Below are 18069 nucleotides of genomic sequence, written 5' to 3' on the forward strand. Positions count from 1 at the left end.
ACATATTTTAATGCAGCAACTGAATAATTTGATATATATTTATAGAAATATATAAATTTAGTACTCATTGCTGATGGAAAGATGTCATAAAAGTTTACACTAAAGTGCGCTAGAAGTATGCAAGATTTGTTGCTTCAGAAGTTGTTGGGATAAAGTTCTAATCTTCCAACATATCTTAAGGAGTCAAAAAATAATAATGGAGAAAGCCTAATATGAAGCTCCCAATATGTAAAGGGAGGTTATCAAAAAGACAGAGGCAGGCTCTTCTTCACAGTAATGCATGGGCAGAAGCAAAGAGGGAAAGGACACAAACTGAAACAGATGATGTTCTGACGGGATGTGAGGAGAGAATCTTTCACCCTAAGGACAGTCAAACAGTGCAACATTGCCAAGAAAGGCTGTGCAGTCTCTCCCTCCTTGAAGAACTTCAACACAGCACTGGATAAGGGACTGGGCAACCATGTTTGATCTCATAGCTACCCCTGCTTTTGCTTTGGGCCAAAGGTTTAACTAGATATCTGCTGGGGACCCTTCCAAGCTGAATTATCCTCTAATATACTGTGCTTTAAAGGGAAGAAAGAAAAATAAAATTCAAAAATGGTCACAGAAGTGTATTAAAAAAAAAATAAAGGCTATCTTCCTAACAAGTCCACACAAACTGAACAGCTGAATTCTTCTCAGTTCAGTAAATTGCCCTTTCTAAATGCATACTTGTCCACATGTCTTTGGAACACATCCAGTTCAATAACTCCCTCTGGTTTCATTTCTGTTGCATATTCCTCCACAACTGTGAGAAAAAACTTTCTAGAGAAATACAGGCATGAAAATCCAAACAATGCTCTTATAAAAAGCATAGTTAAGCTAGACTGAACATCAACGTTTTGCTTCCAGAACATCAACAGACATCAGACTAAATTCCCTGTTAGCTCTAATATAAACATTCTAGTTCCAAAGGATATTTTTCAGTTGCTTCATGTTCCTTCACTAATATATTGCTTCCTCATATAAAAAAAAGTTTTCCTATTCAGGCCCTCCTAAATATCCCCTTATATTCTGTTTTCCATACGCTCTTCCCACCTACCTGTTTAAGTCTGATAGCTGCTTGTAGCTTTTCCATAACTCTCTCCTGAGGTTGATTCCAGATAGTGGCTGTATCATTGTTTGCAATGTAAGATTTACAAGCTGTGATCATCTGATTGGTCACCTAAAAGCAGTTTTAACTTTGTGAAAAAAAAAAACATTTCAAGACAAAGCAGATCTTGCCATTCTCTCAGTCTCACCACACTCCTCTGACTCCACCAGCCTAAAGGCTGAAAAAAAGCAGTACGAAATACCAGTCTCATTAACTGATGATACTCCTTGCAACACCTAGCCTCCAGAATGTGACACCATCAAAATGTTGTTGATTATCTATGCTTATCCTAAACCTAAACACATTGTACTAAACTTGAAATGGCATTGAGGGTTACAAAGTCTTAAGACTTTGCCTCTTCTGAAAGCAAAGGTAAAATCAAGGGCCCATAAGACTTTAAAGAATAGGTTGTCCTTCCAACTCCATTTCCTTCTTTATGCAAACATATAGAGGTTTAAGGGCAATGTGAATTTAATATAATTGGGTCCACAAAAAATCCCAGTTCATAACAGGTAAAACTCGTAACAAAAAGTTACTCCATCTATTCACATGAGGGGTGAGATTTAAGTCTGAAAAAGTTCTTACAACTCCAAATTACAGGCAGTAAAATAAGTCCTAAATTTGAAGCAGTTTATCACTGTTTCCAAGTCTCTATACATTCAAAAAGCAGCATTAAATGACTGAAGTGTTGCCTCTCCAGTTGCTTGGTCCCTTTGCGTTTTCTCTCTCACTCAAGGAACAACACAGAAAACAATCCGTGAAGATTTCCTTTCAGGCTCAGCACCTACCTTCACAAACAGTGAGGAGATCTTTTCAGAGGTGTTGTAATACTGAGAGATACTCTGAATCATTTTAATTGTATTTATGAGTCCTGGAATAGCATCCATCATGGACACCTGGAAAGAAACACACAGTCAGAACTCTGCTCAGTACCTCTGTTACCACGCATTAGCTCAACACCTAATTAGCAAATGCAGGAGTGTACACGGTCTTCAGAATGGTTCTGCCTCTGTCTCCGTAGGCCTCTCCTGCAGAGCTGCCTATCCTACTTCACTCTCCAAGCTCTACAATTTAATTCTGAGTCTTGGCTGGAAGAATTCTGATCAGTGAGTGATGTGAGTGATATTTCATGGAGGCAAAGGCCTCTTCAAAAGAACCCCTTTTTTCACAAAAAAAGTATGTTTGTATGCTCGGTTGCTAAACTTGATGTAAGCTGGCATGTAAAGAGAGTCCAGAAATCACATTAAGCCTCATGATGCTTATTTGAATAAAGGAACTATGAAGAACAACTTTCCTATAGCACTGGTGCTTAGATAATATAAAATGATATACAATAGGTGATGCGCCTGGGAGGAGGTGATCTTGTAGCCAACTCTTTCGGGTGTAGGAGCCCCAGGGCTGGCAGCTTGGGCAGCCCCTGTATGGAGGCAGACAACCCTGGTTCCAGCGGCTCCAGCAGCCCCCGCGCAGGGCATGGTTGAGCCCCTCAGCCACGGGCAGGCGGAGGAGAGCCCCAGGAAAAGCCTGGGCAAGGGAGGGCAAAACGCTGCCCAGCAGCCAGGGCTGAGGGAGGGGAATCAGATGAGAAACAGCCCTGCAAGCCCCAAGGGCAGAGCAGGAAGAGGGCAGGAGGGGAGGAGAGACCTTGGCAGGGATGACCCTGCCGCCCAGGACAGAATCCTGTGGGACAGGTGTTTCCCTGCAGCCTGGGGGAAGGACCCACACCACAGCAAGGAAGACTTTTAGAGGAATACAAGCAGCAAAAAGAAGCTGTTACATGCTGACCACAGCCCTCTCTTCCCCTGCACCACTTGGAGGGAGGAGGAAGAGAGAGAGGGAGTTAAAGGAAGATTCCTAGGGGTGTGGAAATGTGGTTTTAATTTCTGACTTTGTTTGTCACTTCCCAAATGTATTTTCACTATTAATAAAGACACTTTTCCCCAAGTCAAGTCTGTTTTGCCCATAATTATAATAGGTAAGCAATGCCTCTGTCTTTAAAAAATCCATGAGCTTTTTCATACCGTATTCTTATCCCATCCTAATGAAGAAGATTGAGAAAGTCCATGGTGCATAGACAAGGTTAACCCACCACACACATTTTAATTCTCCATACCCTTTGTGGTTTTCAGTAAGTCTTGTGTACAAGAGAAATGCCTTTTACTAAATATTTTGAAGAAAAGCACCATTTCAAAAGCCTAGCAGTCCTGTCTTCAGCCCTTGAATGGGCCAAAGGTTTTACAGACATCTCTTCATTGTGTCTGAATTTCCAAATCAATGACAGTGCTCTATTTACTCTATTGACAAACTGGTTCTCAAAATTTTACAAGTAAATATCAATAAATGAAAGGGTTTACAATCTATGCCTACGTGGCTTTCAGCCCAAGTGCCACACCATCTCAAAACCAAACATCTCTGAAGCAGGCATCACTTCCTCCTTGGTAAAAACCCACACTGGGAGCACAAAGTAAACCAGGTTTTTTGTAGGTTTGTTTATTTCTTTAAGGATTTCACTTTCTCCCATAGCACAGAATCCAGTTTCGTCATCAGATCAAAAGCTTTACAGATACTATGGTATAAGTAACAAGTACTTTATTTTATAGCCAGAAATTCTCATTAGGCTACTTTCACCTTAACTGCACAAAATCTGAAAGTGGAGATGCATATTTAAAATTTTCTCTGTGTCATTTCCAAGTCAATGTTATAGCACACATTCATATTGGTTCTCTCAAGACATTTATGTTAAAAATTTAAAGTTCTGCTTACAGGATCACTATTGTATAACGGGTCATAATATTTTTCCAGAGAATATAGATACTTCACATTATCTTTAGCTTCATTTGCTGCATCTGTGATGCGAATATCCAATGCTCGCCACTTCTAAGAATAGAAAGTTGAAAAAAAAAAACAAAACACAGATTTCAGAAAAAAATGTTTTGAGATCATTGTGTTGTGTCATTAGCTTTTAAACATGTTTGAAAGCACAGATCTGTTACTTCAGAGTTATACCTGTTCACCTAAGATAAGGAACAGGTCCTTATTTTACATTAGTAACTTGGCTTTGAACATACAGTTAGTTTAGGCCACTCAGCTGAAGAAGTTGTCAGTAGTAGTGTCCAGTCAAACTGCTGTAAAATATATGAATGATGAATATGTCACTATGCATTTGTTTCAAATCTCGTTTTGATGAGCCGAGGTTTTTTGATTTATTTATTTTTCTGTTTGTGATGGGTCTTTAACTTTGTTATGTCAATGTAAGAAGTTATTTCACAGAAATTTCACAGAATATTCTGAGTTGGAAGGGACCCACAAAGATCATCGAGTCCAGCTCTTAAGTGAATGGCCCATACAGGGACTGAACCCACAACCTTGGTGTTATTAGCATCACACTCTAAGCAACTGAGCTAATTTCAGGGCCATGATCCCACAAGCACTGTAAAAACATGAAAAAACCGTTTAAAAAAATAGAGGGGGTAGTTTTCTTTCATTATTTCTGTTGAGCCATGGGGATGCAGTACATTATCAGCCTCTAGACAAAGAGGAATCCCATTCTTCTCCCATAAATTAAACTAGATTAAACTTTATCTACTCAAGCTGAAGAACAGAGAAGTACAAAGAAAACAAAAGCCAAAGATGCTTCAATGTTTTCCCCACCAGCATTGTTACCTACATCACCAAATGAACTAGGGTATAAAGAGCATTTTTAGTCTCTGCATCTGTCATAATGTAAAATAAAAACCTTCAGCAGTTTGGATTTAGCAGCAGTGAGTACTCCAAGCACTGTCTTCACATCTGGGCTCTTCAGCTGCTCCACAAGGTAGTCGAATTTTGACAATTTCTTTTTCCAGTAATCAAGCTCTGCTCGCGGTCCAAGGTCATCAGCTTCCTTTCTCACTTGGTCATTTTCTGCAAGAACCTTTCATTATGCAGTAATGTTAGTGAGTGATATTAAAATTTTTTATCTGCATGGATAGTACAGATTAATTCTATATTTAACTCCCAATATTAACTTCTCCTGATAAATTATCTAACTCTGCCACCACCTCACACAAGAGACTTAATTTTGCTTGGCCTTTTATTTCCAAGTTGAATAGGAAATACTGTTCCTTGCGTTCCAAGAACACTGTTACAGACAACATTTTCTGCAAATAACCCACAAAGCATGTTTCAAAGTACAATTGTGACCACTGAGAATAGTGTTCACTCAATTATTGTGTTCCTTTTTCCTTCATTAAATCCACTGGGAACCACTGTTTTTCACTTCAACCACAGGTGATTATCAAAGACAGGGGACTAAGCTTCCAAAGACACGTATGCTCTATTTACTAGTAGATGGAAAAGCTCTCAATAATATTCTCATTGAGAAGTAAAAGCACATGAAACATATCAACAGTATTTTAAAATAAAGAGATGGATAACATCTAAATTTGTAGAAAGGTAGCTATAACACCAATAGGATTAAACTCATCTGCCAATATGCAGATGATGTCATATTTCACATCTGTCCAGTGTATCACCTGTTCAATTTGCTTGGTCCATACATTCATGCAGACTTCTATTTTTTCAAGAGCATCTATGCTGTTAGCAACCATCAGGTAATCTGAAGGTCCTCTTAGAGTTCTCAGGTTGTATGATTCACATTTCTTCAGAATGACCTAAAGCACAAGTTAAAAAAAACCTGAAATGCTGAAATGTTCATGACAAATAATCCAGGAACTTTAAAAAGTAACTGCTTGCTCTACTTGCTGTATCTCACTTCCTTTTCCCAGCTCAAGCTAAATTAAACTGGTTTGAGCCAGAACTACATTCTGGAATCTGTAGAATTCACTCATCTGGAAGCTGTGCTGTCATGCCCTTTCCTTCAAAAAAGCTGAATAGGAATCAACAGTTAAAACAGAAGTTTGTCACACAGAAATCATTCTCTGTTTAAGAGCAACCACAGTCGTGAAGAGTCAAGTTAGTAGCTCTAAAGAACTGGCCACAGAACAAGCAAGAACAGAAGCATCTGCAGAAGTGTAAACACCACAGATCAGAGTATAACAAGTTTCTGATGACAACAAACAAAGGTGTTTTTTTCTCCAGTTTAAATAAAAAAAGCAAATTTAATAAGTAATTTACAACAGCAGTTAATTCAAAAGCTGCAGAGCCAAAGACATTCTACAGCTAGCTCAATTTCTATTTGCCACATGAATATACTACCTTTTCCAACAGACTTTGCTGAGTTCCTGATAGCACACAAACAAACGCTTCAAGGGCATGAAGGAAGTCCTGCTTAATATCGGAAATTTGTTGAGGTTCACCAAGTTCAACCCAGCCACGACCCGTAGTCTGTAAGGCTGGAATGAAGATTTCTGAAATCAACTGCTTGACACTTTTTAATAAGCCATCTCGACCTATATTCATCATATTAAAATTTACTTCCTGTAAAAGAAACACAAAGAGTCTTTCACCAGTAAATACTTGTTTATCTATAATTTACATAATATGCTCTCAAAAGTAAAATAATTTTATATGTTTTTCTAATAGATTTGCTAGAAATTATTGAAATTCATAATCTTATTATTTAGGTATTGACTAATTACTCTGTCATTCTGGAGTGTCTTAAATTTTCTTCTTTAGCATTATTTCTTCTTATCAATGATACACTTCAAGTTACTGCCACAAGATAATGTCTTTTTTTCCATTCCACTCCTTTATTGTTCTGTGTTTCATTTAGTCTAATTGTGTCTTTTTGTTCATTCCTCCATGTCAACAGCTGTCAAATTATGTGCTGAGAGCAAATACTCTAAGGTGAAAATGTATCTTAAACAAGATTATGTACAGAGATCATCAGTCACCAACTCTTACCTGATAGATATTCTCAGTTGTTATGGGTTTAGAAAGACTAGATCTAATGAAGAAAATGCACACACCAGTTAAAGCAATTTCTTTTCCCTCCGTCACAAATACTTTAAGTTTCTTCTGCTTTGTCAAATGGGAGTTCATTCCTGTTCCTGGAAGGCCAAAGTGCTCTATAGATTCAAAAAAAAAAAAAAAAATGAAATACTTAGCCCAGTGATTACTTATTCAAAGAAAAGGTTTCAACACAAAGTTCAGTCGTTATTTGTGCATCTCTGAGTCCCAGTCCCCTGAAAGCAACTCATGAAACTATCCACAGACAGTAGAGAACATTTGGAGTCTTCACAGCACAGTAAGAACTATTTCATCTAGTGCTGATATTCTCACATCAAAAGCCTTTCATTTCTATTCGTTTACTTGTTTTCTATTAGTTTTAAGCAAAGGCTCCAAGCTCAAGATCCTCTTACATGGCTCTATCATGCAGTTGCAGATAATGCCCTATTGCTTAAAAATGAAAAAGTAGAGAAAAATCAGGAAATGCAGTAATGTAATTTACCTTAAAGGAGCCATTATCAACTGTCTTTCCTTAAAAACATGTAAACATAAGTCTGCTTGTGGAAATAAGGAGAACGAGGCCACACAAAACATCTTGTAGGCACCCTTCATGGGATCACCCTCTGCCTTAGCAGAAGTGTTTGCTGATCCACATCAGGGACAGAAAACCAGCTTGTATTTGAGGTGGCTGTAATAACTGCCCTTGACAACAAGATGCATGCAACACCACAAAAAAATCACTTAGCTTTCCTGATTAGTAAGCATCACCATAACTTTAATTTTTGCTTTTCCAGCCTGTGAACCACAGCCCTAAACAATCAGCACAAACAATTATTTTGAAAACTCTGTTCCACCTACAAAGGAAAAACATATAGCAGAAGTTGTACACTGTGTTGGTATTATAAGTAACTCTATACTTGTAGCTGTGGACAAAGGCAGCTTCCAATCCACTCACTTCATCCCACTGTCTTCTCCTTCACAACCATTTCATTGTTTTTCCTCTTGTGTGTATGATCTTTTAGGGACTTTCACTTATTCACCCAATGCACACATTGCTGAGAATTGTTTGGGGTTTTTTTGTGATTTTTTTCTAGCGCTTGCCATGTTATCTGCATTTAGCATCACATCCCAAAGACCAAAGGCTACCATAATCATACTGTAGGGTATCTGATTGGTTTGAGGGTGGGCAAAGGCAATTCTCATTAGATTTCTATGTTTTGACCCTTGTCTCACACTCTCTCCATCATACTTTCACCACTGCAGCTCAGGCATGTTAAAACTGGCTCGGATTTCTAAATTAGCTGCTGAGTTTGTATTTTCATTTAATTTTATTTCTATGTGCATTTAAATTTTTTTTATTAAAATTGCTTGTATTACATTAAACAGTCTTTTCTTCCCTTTTAGGTATATACATACATATATACTGAAAATACATGAAGTATAAATACATATTTGTACATTCATCTTGGTATATGCTTACATATGTATAAACACATTTATACAAATATACACAGATATGCTTACAAGGCTCTTCATGTACATCCAGGGTAACCAAGTGGGGTGAACTCCCACAAGTCACATGCTTTGAAAGGTCACAAAGGACTTAGTCCCAACAGCAGCAGCACTGGAGGCTCTGGGACAGAAGCCATGGGCAAAGGGAGAATGTCCTTGTCACAGAGGACCTGAGCTGCCTCCAGGGAAGTGAGAAAAAGGCTTCCCTGAGAAGCGTGGTAACACAGGTGCACTGGGGAAAGGGATATGCGCAGAAGACACTTGTGGGATAATAGCTCTTCTACCCACAATGAGGGCCTCATGCAGGCATTTCTCATGTAACAGGATCACCTGGATGGATGGTTGTGTGCCAAGAAATACGGATAGCTTCTAGGACCAACCGGTGGTATGATTGGAGGGGAGGGGGCAGAGCATCTATCACTGTTCACCTTGTGTGAAAGTCATCTCTTAACTATCAAAAAACTTTTCCCAGCCCCCCAGACAAGATTTGCTGAGCTCACAAGGAAGCACCTTGCTGCTTCATCCTAGCAATATGCAGAAGTGCACTACTAATCTTCAATAATTTCATCAATCTTCATTTCCTGAACAGAGATAGATTCCCCAGTATGACCAAACTTTACTTTATACAATTTATACTGCTTGCTTTTTCCTTGCACATTTGCTCAGCACAACTATAACATATTGCAGGAGAACCTAAGTTTCTTTACCTGTATCCATTACTTCCACATCTTGATAGCAGAACATCAGATGACGCAGACCTCCAGCAGTCAGGAATCTGTCAATGCACTCTATCTGTTTGAAAGCATATTGAGAACATAATGCATAGCATTCCCACTATGAAAAGTTTAACTTGCTCAGATTTTTAATAAAGGTCTGACAAATGCTCATCACTTTATCATTATTCAACACTAAAATTATACCAGGTCCAGTTACTACTCCTCAAAAAATAATTGGGTTGCCTTTTCCTTTAGCGGCACACACCTACTTAATTGAAATGTTTCAATATTTTCATGCTGAACACAATCAAATACAGCCAGGCCATATTTCAGTTTACTGAAACCACTTACTGGACATGCTGTGCATTATCTCAACCTGAGGGCACAGGACACTTCCTCATTTACTGAAGCACAGTGGCACCTCACTGAAGTACCTCACCACACTGTTCTTACTGCCATTCAGCTAACTAACTCAAAGCAGAAAGCACACAGCTGCAATTATTCTATAACAACTGGACGTGGCACTAGTGCTATGGTTTATTTAACAAGGCAGTGTTCAGCCAAAGGTTGGACTTGATCTTGGAGGTCTTTTCCAATGTTAATGATTCTGTGATTCATATCATAGCAACAGAGGAAGTCTTTATTTGTTCGTATTTTAAGCCTCCAGACAATTTCACTGTTCTCCATGAATTCAAGACTGCCATCAAGCATCACTGAAGCATGTATTAGTAGTGCACTCCACAGATCTCATATATAGGTCATACAGGCTGAGAAAGAAACTTAATTGCTCTATTCTAGTATGCTGATCCAGGTATCAGCATACTTGAAAGTCTAGCCTAATCCATTATTTTTTTAGATCTAAAAGTCACCATTTCATGTAGTCCCTATCTATATAGCTATCTTCAGCAGAAAAGGCTTCTTCAAGTTCATCTTCAGAAATATTTGCTCATCCCATTTGTGCTTCCTAGTGCAGTAAAAAAGGCTAAAAGATCACCAGCAGCAGGAAGAAAGCTGCAATTATCCCTCTTCCATTAATAACAGGCCTCAGTTTCACTAAGATGACAAACTGTTATTCCAAAAAATCTTGGCTGAGTCCTCCAAGATGAGGTCAAAACAACTATTACATTTTTCTCTTTCCAAGTATAGCAGCTGCCAATATTTTCTTCATCCGACAGCTATTCTCAGGCAATAAAGTTTGCCAAGAAACCAGTTTAGAGACAGAATGCACAAGGGCTGAAACAAATTCTTCTTTCTAACATGTACAACAGTGTTCTGCACAGCTTATTTGCTCATTCACATGGAGTCATGGAAATGTTGCAAGGGACCTCTGGGAGATCTCAAGGCCAGGCCTCCTGTATTATCAACAACAGCTCAGGTTATCTAGAGCTGACTCTAGGCTGAGTCTCAAAAACCTCAAGGACTGAAACTCCACAACTGACATAAAGTAACATATTCCCATACTGCATTACACTCCTGGTGAAGAAGAGTCTCTTAATGGTCATTTTGCAAGTTGTGGCTTTGTCTTTGTTCTTATAATCTGCAACCACTGGGAATAGTTCAGCTCTGTCATCTTTATAACTACCATTCAAGAACTGCACTCAATCTCTTCTCCCTCATCTCATACTCCCCATGCCTTATGTCCCTCTCTGTCTTGGTAGTCTTCTAGTGGATTTTCTTCATTTTCTCAACAATATTAGCAATGATATGGGAATGTATAAATTGAAGGTATGGAGATGGAAAGAGAATACAAAATAACAAAAAAAAAACCCACAATCATGTTTTCTTTAGTGTCAGGAAGTAAGAAAAGATCTACGCGCTGTCTAATTACGTTAAAAAAAAATTATATCTTTTCAAATCACATAATGTATCTCCATTGTAATGCTTACCATCAACTTTGATGCATTGTTTCCTCAATACATGAATTTGGAACTGTTTACCCGCTCCATTAGCCCTCATGTAGTCAGTCAGATCACATAATCCATTCTATTTTATCAAGTAGTTTCCACCTATTACAATTTGCTAAACTAGATCGCAAACTCCATCACAAATGCCGGTGGCAGCCTTATGGAAACAGCAACTTGCAACCTGATATGGACAGGACTCTTGAATCTATATGTGCTGTACATTCAGCTGGGAGACTTCACACTGTGGTTCCACTATTAAATAGAGTCACAGGTTTTACCATACTATCTATAACCACTGGAAAGCAGAAACTTTAATCAATTTAAAAATCAATATTTTTACAGTAGATCCTGGAGGTAAGGATGCTTTTCTTCAACTTAATTACAAAATGCTGAAAAATATTTTTTCAGTGAGAAGACTTGAGTAATCTCTGACACAAAGCCTGACAACCATCTCACCAAGTATTTAATGGTTCTAAAGTACCCTATGAGTTTCACTTTCAAACTCATCAGATTACCTGGTTACCATCAAGAATAGCATCTTCTACTTCTGCTTTATCCAGATTCACACAGGAGGCAACGATATCTAGTAAGTAATCATGCCTGCCATCCAGCCGAGCCCGTTTAGCCTCCCTCTCTTCCTTGAGCTTTTGCTGTTATAAAACACAAAGTGGACAATGAAAAAGTCACAGTCTATTTTGAAGACAAAAATAAAGAAAGCTTTAAAAGTTATTTTAAAAAGTAAAGGCTATTACATTCTTCCATGCTTGTGATTTATGTTTTTATGGCACTCAAATTAAAATTTCAGAAGCAACTCCTGTTATGATTTTACAGTTGGTTTCTGGTGTTCTATTTTCAGATTTATCACAACATTTCTATCATAAATAATGTTGTACAAAAGACTAATTTGTTGAAAGGCTTTGTAGAACAAAAAATGTGTTTTATACATACAGCTGAGTTATTCTGCAAGTTATCTTCAACGCCCTAAATCCTTAGTCTCAGCTTTTCAGTCTAGTCACGTATGATCATCAAGACAGGATTCTGACTGATCTTTTTTATTTGTGAAAGATATTGTACCATTCCCTAATAAAGACAGATGCAGCTGGAGGAAGCTAGGGTTTTATACATTATCTCTCTAATATAATGAGAAGTAAAACAAACCATGAGCCTCAAGATACACAAGTGTTTACAAATGTGCTTAACTATAGCTATTATACCATTCTTCAAGCAGTACACCTACTCTCCTAATTAAATTGAATTCCCATATGTAATACGCCTCATTACATTATAGACAAAATAGCCTTCTGGAATAGTTACTGGTATTGTTGTGCTTGTGGATTACAAGATTTAATATCATTTCATTTTCAGAAGAAATTTAGCATTATGTTTCATTGGCGGTAAATTCAATCCTTATTTCCCCAGTGATTATGAGAAAACTAGTAGCTCTACAAAGTATGCACAACTGATTTATCCACAAGCTTTTGCAGAGCCAATAGGACCTGCATAATGTACTTTATACCCTTACATAAATATCTTTCCTACTTTCTGAAGAAATTTTCAAATATTTGGTAAATTTGTAATTAATAGCATGCCTTCATAAATACTGAATATATTAGAAATATTTTTTCATGTAAAAGACAAACATACAAACCCTGTTCTTCACACAGATACGTCTGAAGAACACAGTAGCAGATTAATTCATACAAGTACTTTATGCTATTTTACCGCTCTCATCCCCTAACATCGTCTCCAGTTTCCCAAAAGTGAAGTGTCATCACAGAATTGGTCTCTCCTGCATGTTTTTAAATATGAGTAGAAATTTTCCTCCTAGTTAGACATGCAAAGAGCAAACATTTTTTGCTGAATCAACTTCATTCACACTAGATGATAACACTAGAATTGCCAAAACTGTTGTTTTGGTACTTTGAACACAACTGATAAAGCACCCTTAACAGAAAAAGTACAATCAATACTCTACTGAATAATTTCTATTTAATCCAGCAAAAAGCATTTTGTTTTACTTAAACTACAGATAGACTACTTTTTTACTCTGCTTGTGTTTCCAACATAGAACTCCAGATACTTTGCTACACAAGTTATTCATCTTACACTGGTTATTAGTTACCAACTTGACCTATACAGATGCTCATAGCCTCCATTTCTTCTACAAGTTGCATTTATGTAGGCTGAAATCATGAGCACCATCTTCTCGAACTAAGAAGTCATGACCTGAAGTTTGTTTACAGTTTTTAAATGCTTTCTAATCCTTTAATTGCTGTATCTTGATGTGTATAACAACTATACTAGCTACAGTGTACAGCTGTTATGCAGCATTAGGCAATATTTGACGTCTAAGTCCAGTAACAAGAGTATTCATTAAAATGTCTCAAAACTTTTAAAGTCTAACTTAAATTATTTAATGAACCATACCTAAAGAAAACAGGAAAGTATTAACTAAATGCTAAAGGTATAGTTTTATGAAGATTAAGACATGGACTTGCATTTGCATTGATATGGTGAATTTCTCTATAACTAAAGCAAGTCTCATGCATTTTTTTCCTGATAGTTGCTACAATGCAATTCAAGAACACACCCTGCCTGTCATGCTTCCATATTTTGATGATTTGCCATTTCTACAAACTTCTCTTCCTCCACAAATGAAGTGTTGCTCAATCACAAACTCTCATGTCAGTTGTTGCAGTCATCAGAAGAAACTTCGGCCTCACTTTTAGGATCACATTGTCCACAGAAAAGTAGAGGAAACCTAACTTTGGTGCTTTCAATAACAAGTAATTAATTTAAATATTTAAAAACACTCAAAAGCTAGACTGGAAACTGTCTTCCAGTCTAGCTTCTGAGCTTCCATTTGCATCCTACTTGAAGAATACATTTTTAAGATATTCTTTACTTAGGATTAGGGATCTCAGAGAGTGAATTACAAGGAAACCTTGAGCTTTATACCTCACATTCTTCCCTTCCCCTCTTTAGCTACACTCACATCTTACTTCAAACCAGCAGAGTCCTCATGGCCTATGAGTTTTTGTATATTTTACATCCTGCAGGATTCAATACAGAAGTACACAGGCCTAAACAGCAAAACAGCATCTATAGGAAAAAATTATCCAAGAATAGGCAGTTTTATAAAATTCACAATTACATAGCATGCTGAAATAGTACGATTTGAAGATGGAAGGATGCTAAAACACACAAGCTATCATTTATGTAGGTAAGAGAGAAATTGCTGCTACATGCAGTAACATGGATGCAAACCCTGAAAAGTATCAGCAGCAATTCTGATCAAGGTCATAATGAAAGTCTCTTTCTAATGTCTCATGATATAGGAGGATCCAGAAGGAGCAGTATTTACAAGAGATAAACACTATCTCACTTAGATATCTGGAGGGATTGTCCAAGCTTTTATATGGCACAGTTTTACCTCAGTTTTCCACTTAAAGAACAGCACAAGTAACACAGCCAAGTTTAGTTTTGGGTTTCTTTACCACTCTTGGTTATGAAGGTAGGAAAGGTCATATGACACAGTTGCACAATAGATTGCAGGTCCAAAGCTAAACTAATTAACTAAAAAGTCCTTTGATGGTTAGTCCAGTTATAACAAGTAGCTTGTTTTATGTTACATAAAACCTTAAAATTCCTAATATCTAAATACCAACAATTCAGCACAGGAAACTAATTTCAATAAACATCTTCTCCTGAAGCAAGATAAAGGGGAGATTCCTAAATCCATCTTAACATATGCCTAAACCATAACCATCTTACCATCAATCTGAAGCAACAAATGGGAATTAAATTAAATTTTTTTTTAAAAGTTTTCAAAGTGCTAAAAGAGTATAAGTATATATATTTAAGCAGCAGGTACTAAAAGAGCACAAGTCAGAGATTCCAGGGGTCCTTTCTTTGAAACAACAGGCTCAGAAACCAGCTATTGACTATTGCCAATTTCTCCATTACAGACTGTGGTTGCTGATGTGTCTGCAGACACCCTGAATAGAGTTAGCATGAATGTTACTTAGTATGCAAGTCATAACTACACAAGATAAAACTTGTTCTCAACACTATTTATCCACCAAACGACACATTTTGTTGTCAGAATACTGTGCACTGTTGTATTTAGACATTCTCAAATCAAAGCCTTATGGATCAGCAATAGTTTACTGAGACACTCAATAGTGAAAGAGTCAAAAAGTAAGAATGTTTTAGTGTTAATTTACTGTTTTATGCAAAACTTATTTAACCAGTGTGGAATTCATCTGTCTCTCCTTTAACTTGCTAAGACGTTTTATGTTATATAAGCCTTGCTCATGAATTTCCCTGCTAAAGTAAATTGCAAACCATCTTATATCTTTCCAAGCACCTTGAGTTTTTCAACAGACACACACTTTTTTATTTTCTCTTTCCAAAAAAATACATACCCTAAAAAGTTGGGGCAGTCCCCTTAGCTGACTCTTAAATCTCAAACATCAGAGCTCTGCACACTTGTTATCACATTGCATTAGCTCAGGAACAGATTGCTCAAATAACCAGCTTTTTAAATTAGTCTAAGGGTCTTAATGACTTTTATTTTATTGTTGTTTCCCAATATTAAGCGCTGACTCCAAAATTCTATTCCCATCTTACATATATGGGAAGAGTGAAGTGACACTTATATTTTCCTTGGTGGTAGAGCCCCCTTCTGTTTTGTTGTCAGATCTAACATTGTACGAATATAACATTTGTGAAATTATACCATTACCAGACCATTGCAACAATCTGGGCAAGATACAAGTACCACTAGTCAAATGCATAAATATCTCTCGGTGCAAATCTGCCTTTCAAAACAAACTGTGCAACTAACATCATCCACTTACAGCTTTTTTAAAACAGACGTTTTTCTACACCCTCCCCCCCCCACTAAAGTCAAACCTTTATTCAAATTATACAGTTACTAGTCTAGACCTAGTTCAAAATTCAGTTTTTCTTACCTTTATCACTCTGCCAATGCTCCGTTTCCAAAGCTGCTTTCTTCCAGCTCTAAACATTGTACTATTCAGTATAAGCATCAAGTACTGCTTTTCTGCAACAAGCCCTAAACCAGGGAACAAGCTTCCAGATTCATTATTTTACACTCTTCCCCTAACCTTTTGTTTGTACTTGTTTCATTCCTTTTCCATAGGAACACCAAGATAACTCTGAAAAATAGAGTAAGGACCTAAAAAACCAGCAACTAATAACCTTACCTCTGTATTTAAAATTCAGCTCTAATGTGCATTCAAATTGCTTGAAAACTAAATTGCACTACTTTAGAAATGAGAGGTCTCTAACCACCAGTTTTTACTGCCTATAGATTAGGCATTGAAAGTTACTGCTACCAACCACAGTGTTGTTAAGGTGATACTGTTTACATACAAACACGGCTGGATACAATTCATCATGCTCAAGGGCAACATAACTATTTGCAGAAGTCAATTTTATGACTGCTTATCTGATTTGTGTTTAGCCTTCTTAAGTAATCCTCATGTCAACAGACATCTTTGTTTCCTTGTCACAGATGACTGTTTAAATATATAGCAACAACAGCCAAGCAACTTTCAAATACCTTTTACCTAGACACTACTAAATTACTGAGTTTTCTATTCATATTTTTTAAACAAGTACATCCAGTCACTTATTTTTCAGTTGTACTATGGTTACTTAATAGAGCAATTTTTCATCAGCAAGGAATGTTAAGTTTTTTCTTCTTAAAATAGCCTTAATATTTCCACTTCAGTGACAGAATATAATCCGATGTCCTCTTGAAAATTCCAAGAAAAAATATTATCCAATATTAGGAACAAGAAAACCAAGATATTTTTATAGCTATTTCTGGCTTAGAATGCCCCTAAATATTTCTGCTTCCACTCATACCAGTGTGAATAATGTCTAAAAATCACTTTACAACATTAATGTTGATAAAAATTGCATGAATAAAAACTATTTTCCCCATGTTATCTGATTTCTCCATACAATTTTCCCCACCTACTACAGTCAAATCCAGTTTGTACATAATTGCATAGAGTGTAAAAGCAAACATCCATAGTTTTCTCTGAAACCTTTACAACATTCTCTTTTAGAATTAAACATGCTATTAGATATTACACAGAGGCTCCCCAGGAAAGTGGTCATGGCACCAAGCCTGACAGAGTTCAAGAAGCGTTTGGACAAAACTTTCGGCACATGGTGTGACTCTTGGGTTGTCCTGTGCAGGGCCAGGACCTGGACTCAATGAACCTGATGGGTCCCTTCCAACTCAGTATATTCTATGATTCTACTCTATGATTCTATGATTTTTTGTTAGTGTTACACTGCATAGCTTTGACAACAAGGTTTCTCCTATTACGGGCAATTAGTAGTAGTAGACAGTAGTTAGCTACCATCTAGTGGTTAAACACTGAAAGCGCACATGATTTTTATGGTCTTCACAAGACCACAAAATAGAGTCTATATAAAATTTGGCAATTTAGATTGTCTTTTACAGAGATGATCACTTACAAATCACTTGAAAATCTACACTGAATAGAAGTGGAGGAACTTAAAGAAATGGATATCCTACTCTGCTGCATTCTCCTGATACAACTGCAATGAGAACAACCAAAGCTAAGGGTAGACATTATTACCTTGAGCTGCTTTTAAAGTCAAATAACGTTGAGGCTTTAATACCTTTAAGGCAAGAATTTTTAACTGCTTTGCTGAGATAAACTAAAACTTCAACATATTTAGTGATTTCCTGCACTAAATGGCATTTGGGTTGCTTGTAATTCCAAAAAATGCTTTTTGTCTTAAAACATCTAAGAAGTGTACAATTTGTCAGCCACTTAATATCTTCATCTCAAATAAATAAACAAAAAAAAAAAACAACAAGAAAACAGATAAGAAAAAGAAAGGC

The 18069-nt window shown here is 37.0% G+C and overlaps 1 protein-coding gene across 9 annotated transcripts in view; it reads right to left on the bottom strand.

Annotated features, from left to right (window-relative positions):
• The window catches only part of DNAH5 (dynein axonemal heavy chain 5), a 124381-nt gene that overhangs the window by 96048 nt on the left and 10264 nt on the right, over positions 1–18069 (bottom strand). For 5 of the 9 annotated variants that reach the window (XM_064661674.1, XM_064661628.1, XM_064661655.1 and 2 more), the window contains exons 2-10: positions 11669–11803; positions 9241–9325; positions 6977–7140; positions 6329–6550; positions 5647–5784; positions 4869–5045; positions 3896–4009; positions 1921–2028; positions 1082–1204 (exon numbers count right to left, since the gene is read on the bottom strand). In XM_064661674.1, the coding sequence (XP_064517744.1) occupies positions 1082–1204; positions 1921–2028; positions 3896–4009; positions 4869–5045; positions 5647–5784; positions 6329–6550; positions 6977–7140; positions 9241–9325; positions 11669–11803 (1266 nt within the window). Of the gene's footprint in view, positions 1–1081; positions 1221–1920; positions 2029–3895; positions 4010–4868; positions 5046–5646; positions 5785–6328; positions 6551–6976; positions 7141–9240; positions 9326–11668; positions 11804–16129; positions 16450–18069 lie in introns of those variants that run through there. The other 4 variants (XM_064661636.1, XM_064661645.1, XM_064661667.1 and 1 more) reach the window with 4 other exon arrangements.

Source organism: Pseudopipra pipra, chromosome 1 (assembly GCF_036250125.1).
Source record: "Pseudopipra pipra isolate bDixPip1 chromosome 1, bDixPip1.hap1, whole genome shotgun sequence".
Taxonomy (NCBI): Eukaryota; Metazoa; Chordata; class Aves; order Passeriformes; family Pipridae; genus Pseudopipra; species Pseudopipra pipra.